General features: G+C 44.7%; 1 protein-coding gene across 1 annotated transcript; it reads left to right on the plus strand.

Moving 5' to 3' along the window:
* The first annotated feature begins 1,044 nt into the window (after positions 1-1,044).
* Positions 1,045-2,888, plus strand: Fam181b (family with sequence similarity 181, member B). The gene is given in 2 exon segments (NM_021427.2): positions 1,045-2,151; positions 2,153-2,888. Coding segments are annotated over 2 exon segments (1,254 nt in total). The 5' UTR covers positions 1,045-1,186; the 3' UTR covers positions 2,442-2,888.
* The last annotated feature ends 10,167 nt before the right edge of the window (positions 2,889-13,055 follow it).

A 13,055-nucleotide genomic window follows, 5' to 3' on the forward strand; every position in this document is an offset into this window, starting at 1 on the left:
AAAGCAGAGCATGGTGAGATGGTCTATCCAAAGCCATGTACCCAACAGAGCAAGGATTTCAGTCCCAGGCTGTTTACTGGATAGGCTTAAACTAAACCAAGACCAAGTCTTTTCTCAGTGACCTTTCACGATGGACCGCGTTGTTCATTTTCTCCACCCCAAGAAGAATGAATGTCTGGTTGAAAGTGTCCTAGGAAACGTGCAGGTGATCACTCGACTACAGCAGCACTGCGTGGGGGGCAATCTACGTGGCTTCAGAAGTAGAAAACCTAAGAGGCCAGAGCTGTCTATACACCCGGGACTCTCTCCCATCAAGAAGTGGCTCAGGGAGACTGACTTTTTTCTTATTTGACCTTTGGGCCAAGGGCTGGCTTTGACTTAACTTTAAGCTAGTAGTAACTTCTACCAATCCAGCAGTAGAAGCAAGAACATCAGACTTGAGGGTCCTGGGAAAACTGATCAGAATCTTAGGATCAGAAGTAGAGTTTGAAGATTCAAAGAGACAGGGCCAAGAGAATACAGATTAATCAGTTTGGGAATGGCTTTCTTTTCTGACTGTACTAGATGTGGCTATGGCCAATTCTCCGAACTTCTCAGAAGTCTAGTTTCTTTTGCTGAATGGTAACAAAACATGTAGTTCATGAGGCTGTTGGACAGGATTAAATGGCATAAAGTCATTAAATGGGCAATGACCAGTACAGAGCGATTCCAGGAGCTGGTAGATGGTGGACCTCACTGCTTCCAAAACTGGAATCGAAACCCAGATTTGTGAACTCGCTTAGGGACAGTGTCCAGGGCCAGGGTGTGGTTTTACAGAAGCCTAGCTGGGGTTGGAACACAGGCTTTCTCCTCACCCCTGGCGATTGAGGCCAGTCAAAACAAATGCCCCGGGGCACAGGGAAAGGAAAGGGTTAAGGTCTGAGAAAGCTCGGAAAACAAGAAAAGCCCAAGTTTCCCGCCCCCTTTATACCCACTACCAAAGCCTGGCTACGTAAGCCCCTCCTCTCCGCTACCGGGGCGGTCGCCCTGCACTCCCTCCCTCCGCCTCTGGCTTACAAGATCTAATGAGCTCCCCCGGGAGGCTGAGCCGTGAGCCTGGGTCGGAGCGAGCAGACAGCGCCTCGCCTGGGCTGGAGCGGGCCGGGTGCGCACGGGCCGCGCTGCGGACGGCCGGGGAGCCGCAGCGATGGCGGTGCAGGCTGCGCTGCTCAGCTCGCACCCCTTCATACCCTTCGGTTTCGGAGGCTCCGCGGACGGGCTGGTGAGCGCCTTCGGAAGTCTGGACAAAGGCTGCTGTTTCGAAGACGATGAGAGCGGGGCGACCGCGGGAGCGCTGCTATCGGGGTCCGAGGGCGGGGACGTGCGCGAGGCCACCCGCGACCTGCTCAGCTTCATAGACTCGGCGTCCAGCAACATCAAGCTGGCGCTGGACAAGCCAGGCAAGTCTAAGCGGAAAGTGAACCACCGCAAGTACTTGCAGAAGCAGATTAAGCGCTGCAGTGGCCTCATGGGGACTGCACCTCCGAGACCCGCGTCCCCGAGCGCTGCAGATGCTCCAGCCAAACGGCCTCCGGGAGCCCCGACCGTCGCGACCCCAGCGCACTGTAAGGCCGCCCCGCGGAGGGAGGCGACCCAGGCTGCAGCTGCCGCCAGCCTGCAGAGCCGGAGCCTGGCTGCTCTTTTCGACTCTCTGCGCCACATCCCCGGGGGTGCAGAGACGGCTGGCGGTGCGGAGGCGGTGTCAGTCCCGGGCCTCGGAGCAGCAAGCGCTGTGGGAGACGGGGCGGGCACCGCGGTGAGCTCAGTGGCTCCCGGCACCAGGAAGGTCCCGCTGCGTGCCCGAAACCTGCCCCCGTCCTTCTTCACTGAACCATCCCGGGTGGGCTGCGGCGGCGCCAGCGGCGTCCCATCGGGCCAGGGCGTGAGTCTGGGTGACCTGGAGAAAGGGGCGGAGGCCGTTGAGTTCTTTGAGTTGCTGGCGCCAGACTTCGGCAGTGGCAACGATTCGGGTGTCTTGATGGCCGCGGACCCTCTCGATCCGTTCCCCGCCGGAGCCACGGTCCTACGGGGACCCCTGGAGCTGGAGTCAGGCCCCTTTGAGCAGCCGGCGATGGTGGGGAACCTACTATACCCCGAGCCCTGGAACACCCCCGAGCTGTCCTCAGACCAAGAAGCCTCCTGTGGCTGGCGTTCGCGGCGGCGTGACCTTGAACGAGCCTGTGCGCCTCCTGTACCCCACAGCCTTGGACTCTCCAGGTGGGGAGGACGCGCCAGCCTTGTCTTCTTTCACCCCCTTCTTCCCAGATTGTGCGTTGCCGCCGCCCCATCAGGTGTCCTATGATTACAGCGCGGGCTACAGCCGCGCGGTTTACCCCAGCCTCTGGAGACCAGATGGGGTCTGGGAAGGGGCTTCTGGGGAGGAAGGAGGGCATCCAGACTGACTGCGAGGAACTCGTTCCTTTCATTATGACTACTGTGGGCTGCGTGCCACTTTGGGTTTCTTCTGAGAGGAGAGAACGATGGGAGAACGCAAGTAAAGACGAAATGGGATTAAAACAAACAAACAAACAAACAAACAAACAAACAAACCCTCAATCCATTTAATAAAGGATCTTCAGGAAAACAGACGAAGTGAGGATTGTTTTAATCACAGCCTCAGATTTTCTTTTCTTTTCTAAGTGAGTCATAGATTCCTACTTGGACAGACCAATTAAAAAACCCAGAGACAGGATTTGGGTGGGATGATCAAGGGTCAAGAGTAAGACAGCTTTTACTGTCTCATCTCAGTTCAGCCAAGGTCAGTGTGTTTAATGTCATTATCCCCTTCAAACAGCTCCCTGGTGTCCTCCCCTGACTACATTATGAATTAAAGCCTATATTGAAAGAAATGGAACAGAGGTATGTGGTCATTGAGTTGAGTGTTTTCTTAGTGTTTTCCCAATTTCTCAACTTTGCTAGGTGGACGCTGCGGGCGGGGCTTGGGTGCTGGCAAGGTCATGTCCCAGGCCTCCCTTCTTTCCCCCTTTGCCTTCCTTGGTTTTTGTTTTTGGCGCGCGGGGGTGGGGGTTGGGGGGATGGGGTGGGGTGGGGAAGCTGAAGGTGCCATTACAGTTATTTTTCCACGATGGAGGATATTAAGCCCAAGACTTTAAACACACTAAAACCAGTTCTGAGTGTGACTCTGTTCTTCTCTTCTTAAGATTTCCCTTCCCCTACCAATCTCTGCCTTTCCCATCTCTTTCTGCTGTTACCCTTGAATAGCTTACTCCATGGCTCTAGCCTCTCATCTCTGCTCTCTGCCTTCTTCCAAATCTCTGAGTTAGGAGGAAAACCTGGCAAGTCTAGAGTCCCATTTCTGTCTTCCCCCTTTCCTCTTTCCCAGCCATTTTTTGAGAGAGAGTTAGAAGACAGATGATAACCTCTTGATTTTAAGTTTTCTTATTATAACAGGATGACAGCGTTTCTCCACTTCTCACTGTTGTAGCTGTTTGGGAGACTCAGAAGTAAAATACACAAAATGTCTTGAAACTGTTGCACTGCTTGGACCTGCAGGTGTATTATGTCTCTTTATAAGCAGATAAATGGTTTTGGAGTGAAAACTGTAGAACATGTTATTCTCATTTTGTTTGTTTGTTTCTTTTTTGTTTGGGGCGTTATGATAGCTGTACAACTTTATCATCTTCTTTCAGCCACACCCCTGTATCCCAAACTCTTACTCCCCAGCCCCTACATCCCTGATCTTCCTCACTCCTGTACCTCACTGTGATAGGGATCTGTGGAGGGTATAATGTCTCCAATGGAGATTTTCCATTCTTTTCATAACCTGGATGGAAGTCTTGGAGGATGAAAGTCAGAGAAAAAGTTTAACCAGTAGTGAATGTGGCTGAGAAGATTCACAGCACCATCAGGATGATTGAGGGTCAGAGTTGAGAAAAGTCCTGGTGGGAAGTGAGCAGCTGGAGCCAAGAAAGGAGGCTGTTGGGTACCCACAGGTGCAAAAGCTCTTCGAGGCCAAAACTCAGAAAAGGAGTTGGGAATGTCTGTAGACTTGATTGCTGCTTCTCTGTAAGGCAGCCAAAACAGACTGTCTGAATATTTACGAGGAGAAAGAAAAAAAAATTAGTGTGGCTGCAAGGGATGAAAAAGGCAGGGCCATAGTCTGTGAAAATCAAAACTGCTGTAGATTTTGGGAAAGAATTTAAAAAGAAAAGAAAAGAAACTCGTGTGCAGCAATGGCAGGCATAGCTTCAAATGCTATTATTATAAGATCACTTTCTTTCGAGTGAAGCTGGAGTAGCAACTATGAAAAGAATTTTTCAACTTTAGAAACCTGGCAGCCAGTTGAATTTCTTCACAGTAGTAAAAGGTGATTAATTTCATTGTGCTAATGGCACCTTACCCAACAGCCACTTAATTTATGTTGGTTTATTGTGACAATAATCTAGGGTAGAATTTCACAGTCAGACATTAACACTGTGACTGCCCATAGGGTTTACTGTCAATGTGGTGTTTCTTAATTTTCTCCTTCCTTCTTACCCAGTTTAGTAAAAAGATGTCTTTGGCCAGTGCCTTGTTTGTTATGTCTTCTGTTCATGAGAAGAATACCAACACATGTTTCTATGTGCCAGGCGCTGAGCAAAGCATCCGTTTACTGATCTTCCTGGGGGTGGGGGCAGTTGCCAGTTGCTCCTTTGAAAGCTGAGGTTCAGGCAGGCAAAACAACCCCAACTTACTGAAAGCAAGTGTGGAGTCCAAATCTAACGGTACTGGGACATCAAGACCTGCCTGTCATTTGTGAGATTTGGCTAACATTTGCATTCATGGGTTCCCAGCCTTTACACAATGCCAGGAGCAGAGGTTCCTGCCTCTGAGTGCTGTTGAAATTTTGGGTACCACAGCTCTTTACTTTGTAGACTGTCCTGGGCATGGTTGAAGGTTCAGCAGCATGCCTGGACTTGTCTATTAGATGCCAATGGTACTCTGCTGGTTGTGATAATAAAGTCTATTGTAATTGTCACATGTGCTCTAAGAGATGAAATTACCACTAGCTGAAAATTACGTTAGACAAATACAAACTCAGTGCCTGTGGGGTGTCCAGCATTTTCACTTGAACTTTATTTATTTATTGTCTTATAGTACATATATCATATTTAATTTTGATAGAGGTCTGAATTTAGGTGTTGTTATTTTTCCTTATTATTATTGTTAAATAATGAAAAAAATACCCAGTTAGCTTAGCTATACCGTATTATTGTTTATTTACCATCCATGGTCCAGTTACTGTATTGAATTGTGGTTTTCCCATTGGGAAACTGGAGAACAATCTGTCATAGAGGATTATTGTAAGAATTTGTCATGTTTATAATAGCCCACCAACCAGAAGGGAACAGTATTTGGTAGTCTACGCTTCAAATTATGTTAAACCATCTTGTTATGCAGGCTTCTGTGTACTGGATGGTGGCATAGCATACCCACCCCCCATTTCCCCATTTCTTACTCCTCTTTTTCCCGTGTTCCCCTCCGATCTGAGTTTATCTGCATCTGACTATGTCATTCACTGTAGTACAGTAAGTGATACTCATAGTATTCCTGCCAGAATTGGACATGGTCCTTTTTGTCATTTCAAGTATCCATTTCATCTCTTTCATAGCCACAGAAATATTCATAAAGAATTATTTTAAAGTGCAATAATAACTATTTCTTAAGACCAAGAGTACAATGTAGTTGTAAATATATGGCTGGACAAGCTTGGGATACTATGTGCAGATATTCTTTATTGTCTCTTCGATTGGTCATTCATCATTCTAGGAATGAGTTTCAAGTGCATTCCAGCGATTTCACAATGTCCCAACTCTTGTCCATCTTCATTCAAGCTGCCACATACCCATCATCACACTATTGGGTCCCGAGAAGATAGATACCCTTTGTTCTATTTCCCCCTTCCATGACGTTTTCAGTTTCTCTCTGCAATTATTCAGACTTCATCCTACCCTTGTGGTCCAGGATCTTGCCTGCCCCTGCTCCAGGAGAAAACTGTTCCATTTATTATTTGTATTATTTATTATTTGTATTATTTGTATCACTAGCCGTACTATTACCTCATTTCCCCTCTCACATTCTGGAAATAAGTCTTTAGCATAAGTTAGAAAATTACATGGAGCGGGGATAGTTGAGTGAAAATCTCAACTTTCAACCATTTCCCTCTAAGTGCCAATCTATCATCTTCTCTTCAGTCAAGTTTCTTGGGGAAGAGCCTACACCATTTGCCACTACCTCACTGGTGATTTCAACGGTTACTATTTTGAATCTAGAGTGATCAACATTCTGGTTTTCTGGAGATGCGCAGGTTTAAGAGTGCAAGTTGCGCATACCAGAGAAATCCCTAAATCCAGAGGATACTCTGCCCATCACTCCCCAAGAACTGCTCCCACTGAAGCTTATCCAGAATCCAGTTTTCCTGCCTTCTGTTCTACGTCTGAGTAGAAGCACTCCATTTTCCTAACCATGTGGTTGTAGGATCTCATTTTCTTTTGTTTGACCTTGTGCCCTTGTCTTTTCTCCTCACTGGAGCTCCTTAGTGTCCTCCAGAGCTCCTTTGTCTGACCTTTGTTCTTTACACTCCTTATATTCTTCCTGCGAGATGGTGGCATTCCATCCACTGCCATCTATTCTGTATTTCCTGATGAATATCACTCTGACCCAGCTCTGTACTTGTAGCTTTTCCCTGCCATATTAGACCAGTTACCTACATACTCTCTAGATAGTATGTCCTTAGTTCCCCAAACTCTATGCTTGAAATTGAATGAATGCCCAAACTGACTAGTCACAGTCAACACCCTTAGTTCTTGTAGCTTCTCCTGTCCATCCAAATGACCACTAAGACCTACTAAGTTAATATAAATAATTTTGTTTATGATTTGACATCATGCTCAATATATCTATATCACATAAGCATAAATTCATGTGTGTTCTCATATTTTAGACTGAAGTGTTACTAGGTCATTGTCTATACTAAGATGTATTTCTCTATTTTAGCAAATGACTTAAAGTCAACAAACAAACAAACAAACAAACAAAGCCCAAAACTTAGGCTCTTTCCAAGGAACTATAAGACATTGATACTTTCTTTTCAGGTATTCGTAAACATAGCTAGTGGTCATTAGCCTGAAGTCACTACCTCCTTGATGGTCTAGTTGCTAGAATGACTTAACAGTAATTAGTGAGTCAGGTTTTCAGTTTGAAAGATACTAATTTCATATTTCTAGCCTGTCTCTGTCTCCTCCATTCTTCTGTTAGGGACACTTCCTCAGTTTGAACCCTCAGTACTTATCATCTGGCCTACTCCATTGATCTCTTTGTGATGTAATGTGATGTGATGTGGTGTGGTGTGGTGTGGTGTGGTGTGGTGTGGTGTGGTGTGGTGTGATGTGATGTGATGTGATGTGATGTGATGAGGTGTGGTGTGGTGTGGTGTGGTGTGGTGTGGTGTGTGGTGTGTGGTGTGGTGTGGTGTGGTGTGGTGTGATGTGGTGTGGTGTGGTATGGTGTGTGGTGTGTGTGGTGTGGTGTGATGTGATGTGATGTGATGAGGTGTGGTGTGATGTGATGTGATGTGATGTGGTGTGGTGTGTGGTGTGTGGTGTGTGGTGTGGTGTGGTGTGGTGTGGTGTGATGTGATGTGATGTGGTGTGGTGTGGTGTGATGTGATGTGGTGTGATGTGATGTGGTGTGGTGTGATGTGATGTGGTGTTGTGTGATGTTATTTTGTCTCTGGGCTTGCAATCCACTAGTCCATCCTCTCCATTCTTTGTTAAGGTGAGATTTCAAGAAAGCATCCCAGTTGTAACTACCTTCCTGAACATTCTTGAATGACTTCCTACTGCTTCCATGGTCAATTTCAAAATCTTTGTTTGCTTATAAATATGGCTTCTGCCATCCTTTCTATGTTTACCGATGAGTTCCCTAAGGGAATGTGTGTTTAAGAAAGCTAATAGTAATTACAGTTGCTTGACTGCTCCATGTCCATGAGTTTCCTCCTGTTCCACTCAATCTTAGAATATACTGTCCTGATTTCTCTGCTTCCTTTTCTGCATCAATGCCACTCTCTCTTAAAAATCTATTGGACTAACTAAGCACTTGTTCTCAAACCTTTTGTCCAAGTTTAAGATTACCTTGTAGCAATTAAGTAGACCTTTAAAAATAGTGGTCATTCTTTTCCTTCCCTCACTGGGAACCTCTGCAGTCCTATTGCGTTCGGAAGGAGACAGCAGCAATGAGTGACCCATGACTTTTGCATGAATTTTATAGTCAAAAAAGAAACTTCCCACTCATTTTTTCATTTGAGCTTCCCCTGAGACTTGTAAAATAGCTCGTGCAAAAAGAATCCCACTTTTTTGTAGGAATTAATCTGTGGAAGGAATTGTGTATGGATGTGACAACCACATGAATAATTGTGGAGATTGCAAAGGCACAGGGTTTTTTTCTGGAGCAGCACATTTGTAGCAGGCAGAAGGGATATTGGTGATATGCTTTTAATTATTTGCCTTATCTGTATGGTGTGGACAGAACCTTCCTCTGATATTTCATCAAATAAGAAGCTCTTCTCTTCCTACAGCGAATTTGAAGTTGAGAGGTGTACCTTTGACACAAGCATATGGACTACTTTGCCCCTTGTCAATGTGGGAATGAAGAATATATCAAAAATAAGCAAAGAAATGCCACAAAGAAAGGTTAGCTGATAAGTGAATGATATGAATAGTTTCATTTTTCAAAAGATACTGTTTCTAGAAATGTCTTTCAAGATGTATATAATATTCATTTCCCCATAGGCTTTGGTACTAGTGGAGAAAGTGGGAAAGAATGACAGGAATGAAAAAGGAAACAAATGACCACACATCTAATAAGGGGAATCTACTTCCATCCACTAATTAGCAATGAAAATTTTATGGGTATAAATGCAAAAATTATCCCTTAAAAGATACGTTGAAGAAATAAGACCCAGGGGCTCAGAATCTGCCTCTATTGGATATCAGGTATTAACATAGACACAAGCATAAAATGAGACCATTAGGGTAGAAGCTCACCCACTATGACTTGTGTAATGTATGAAAGGGAAATTTGCACACACACACACACACACACACACACACACACAAACAGAGAGAGAGAGAGAGAGAGAGAGAGAGAGAGAGAGAGAGAGAGAGAGAGAGAGAGGTGTTGAAGAGACAGGGACAGTACAACAATGTGTGTGGAGTGATGCATCTACTAATGAAGAAACACCAAGGATGACTAGCCAACACCAGACACTGGAAACCATGGAGCAGTTAGAGAGCATGGCTATTCCCAAACCTTAAGTTCAGATTTACAGCATTCAGAACAATACATTTCTATGATTTCAAGTCACTCAATTTTATGTGTGTTGATAAAAAACCTTTAGAGAAACTGGGAAATGCAGATCATGATGACTCGACAAGTAAATATTAATCCTGGTTATTGCACCATGTAAGTTCTTGTGCTTACAACAGATTTGTGCAACCATGTTACATTTATTTCATTTTACACTAGGCATAATAAACTCTGAGCATTGGCAGAATCAAGATGGATAATTTGTATTAATCCTACCATACAAGAACTTCCATTTTTTCATAAATGTTTTAGTTAACTTCAAAATCAGTGGAGTTAAAAACATTATAGTTCTCCTTCTTTCTTTCTTTCTTTCTTTCTTTCTTTCTTTCTTTCTTTCTTTCTTTCTTTCTTTCTTTCTTTCTTTCTTTTCTTCCTTCCTTCCTTCCTTCCTTCCTTCCTTCCTTCCTTCCTCCCTCCCTCCCTCCCTCCCTCCCTCCTTCCTTCCTTCCCTCCTTCTTCTTTCTTTCTTTCTTCCTTCCTTTCTTCCTTCCTTTCTTTCTTTCTTTCTTTCTTTCTTTCTTTCTTTCTTTCTTTCTTTCTTTCTTTCTTTCTAATGATGTAAAAATAACTTGTTTTTCTCAGAGTAGAAAATAGGAATAAATAATTCTCAGACCCCAAGGCTCTCCCTTTATGTCTTTGCACAAGGATGCTCCTTACGACATGTAAAATCTGGGCACACTCTCTGGTGTATGTTTAAAGGATTCCTTGCAGATAGAGTGTTTCTGATGAGGTGAGGAGAGTCATCCATAAAGCATTAATTTATTTATTCATTCAAAGGTCATTTAGAGTGTCCATGTGCCTTCCTTTGTGTTTCAGGCATGAAGCTGAGCAGATGAGAATGATGCTCCTTATAACTTCAGTGGCTTGCAACTTAGTGAGAGAGATGGGATACTAATTCATAATTCTAGGCCAGAATAATAGGTTTTGAAGGTCGGGTAAGGTATGAATGAGGTCCCAGGATCATCATCTGATGAAATGTGTTATGGAAACGTCAAAGAGCTGTACTGTACTGTCTCTCTTTCATCTTTCACAAGTTTATTAAGCCACCTTCTGAGAGTAGTTACTGCTAAGTGCTAAGGGTGTGATGATGGGAAAGATGGAAAAAGGAATATGCCTAGAGTGCAGCTGAAAGTTCAAGGATGGTCATACACCCTATGGAGAAGAGAGGATGAGTATAGCAGTCATTTGCAGAGATTTGATGCAGTTGGTCCCACTTGGCCAGTGTGAGGCAGGAACTAACTTCTTGCTCCTGTAACCAGGCCAGTTCTGTTTATTCAACAGGGCACTTGTCTTCTGAGCATAAATTTAGTTTCATACTACCATTTTACAAGTTAAACCACTCTCCCATCTGCATTTTTTTTATGTAGTGACAGAGTTTGTCCAATGCTGAAAGATTGACTTGAGCTAGATCCAAATCAAAGTGGGGGGGGGGGGAGAAAAGGGAAACATGGTCAGGTATGGGGGTGGAAACAGTAGAAAAGCCCTGAGGGCCAGCAGAATGGATGGAGATATGCAACCTTGGGAAGTGGGAGGTGAGAGGCTCTCAGCACTCAAAGGGAAGGACCTTAGATGTAATGCCCAACAGTGGAGAGAGGGAACTCATAGAGTCCACTTCCAGTAGAAAGAGAGCATCAAGTGGAGGGATAGGTTTGACATCCCACAGTCAAAAAACTCTGACCCAGAACTGTTCCTGTCTAAAAGACTACAGGGACAAAAATGGAGAAAAGCCTGAGAGAAAGGCAGTCCAGTGACAGGCCCAATTAGGGATCCAGATCAAGGGAAGATTCCAAGGCCTCACACTATTACCGGTGCTTATAGTGTGCTTACAGACAGGAGTGTAACATGGCTGCTCTTTGAGAGTCTCAACAAGCAGTTGACTGAGACAGAAGCAGATACTTACATCTAGATAATGGACAGAAGCTGAGGACCCATGTGGTTGAATTAAGGAAAGGCTGGAAGACAACACCACAGGAAGACCAGCAGTCTCAACTAACCAGGACTCCCGAGATCTCTCAGACAACTGAGCCACCAACCAGGCAGCATACAGGAGCTGGTCAGAACCTCCCCCACCCCCGCCCCCATAAAGCAGAAAAATGCCTGGTCTGGCCTCAGTGAGAGAAGATGCACCTAACAGTCAAGAGACATGAGGCCCCAGGAAGACGGGAGGTCTGGTGGGGGTGGGGAGAACATCTTCTTGGAGATGGGGAAAGGAGAAATGGCATGAGGAACTGTGGGAGGGTGGACCTGGAGTGGAGCAATGACTGGACTGTAAAAAAACAAATGTAGTAGTAGTAGTAGTAGTTAGTAGTAGTAGTAGTAGTAGTAGTTAGTAGTTAGTAGTAGTAATGTCAACTTATAAACTGTAAGTAATCTTGCTAATATTCAGGAATAAATAGACATAAATCAGTTCACACTGATCAGGAAAATTCCTTTGCTCTACCTACATAAAAGATATACAAATCAGAACCTAGGGAGCAGGCACTTGGGGCCAGAGATTAATATACTTATCTGTGAGAACAATTCCTGAAGTTTCAAAGACTTGTTTCTATTATGTTCAATTAATTAACCATTTAAGCTTCACCAAATCTACTTCAGTATCTGTCCCTCAATGTCTTTCCTTCTCCTAAGAGTGTTTCAGAGCCTTGTTGGAGTATATACCCCAAACACTTACATAACCCAAAGGAGGGAATCGGGAGGTTCCAGTCAAGGGATCCTAGAATTTGGGTGGGCAGTCTGGTAAGTGTGCTATCATCACTGCTTGTCATGAATCACTGGATTGTGTAGAATCATGATCATGCATAGCGGTGATTTGAGTAAAAATGGCTCCCATAGGTCCATAAAGAGTGGCACTATTAAGAAATGGGGCCTTGTTGGAGTGTGTGTAACTTTGTTGGAGGAAGTGGGTCACTGTGGAGGTGGACTTTGAGCTCTCATATGCTTAACCTAGGTCTAGTGGGGCAGTGTCTTTCTGCTGCCTATGGCTCCTTCTCCAGCTCTGTATCCACCTGCATGCTGCCATGCATCTTCCAAGGAAAATAATGGACTAAAGCTCCGAAACTTCAAGCCAGCCCCAATGCAATGTTTTCCCACAGTTGCTGTGGTCATGGTGTCTCTTCGCATCAATAAAACCCTAACTAAAATAGAAGTCAATGAAACGAGTGGAAGGTGAGATTCAGGCCATGACTTCCTAGTTATTGTTATACAACTGCAATGCAGCATTGCCAGCATGGGGATCGGGGCTTCAGGGAACTCTAATCCTGAAGGCACACCCAGGTCCTTGATATGTGCCATAGGAAAGATTTTCAGAATGAATCAGGGTGAAGCAAAGTTGTTTATTGATTCACTTGAAAGAATCAAGTGCAGGTATAAGAGAGGAAGTTACCCACCTGACCCAACAGTAACCAAGTATGTGATTTGTATGTGTTTTAAGCTAATAAATACGTAAGTTTAGATGTTCGGGAAAGTGAGTATGTGCTGGTAAATTTCCTTTTCCCATCCACAGAATCGTGTGCTTGGAAAGGCTCTTTTGCTATACTGTGCAGGCTGGGCACAAAGAGACATAAAACAGCCACTGAGGGGATCCTTACTAACCCACAGATCACAGGGAGTTTCAACTTTTGCATAGTTCAGTAGCTCTTTGTAGCAATTCT

This window comes from Mus musculus, chromosome 7 (genome assembly GCF_000001635.26).
Source record: "Mus musculus strain C57BL/6J chromosome 7, GRCm38.p6 C57BL/6J".
In the NCBI taxonomy this organism is placed as follows: Eukaryota; Metazoa; Chordata; class Mammalia; order Rodentia; family Muridae; genus Mus; species Mus musculus.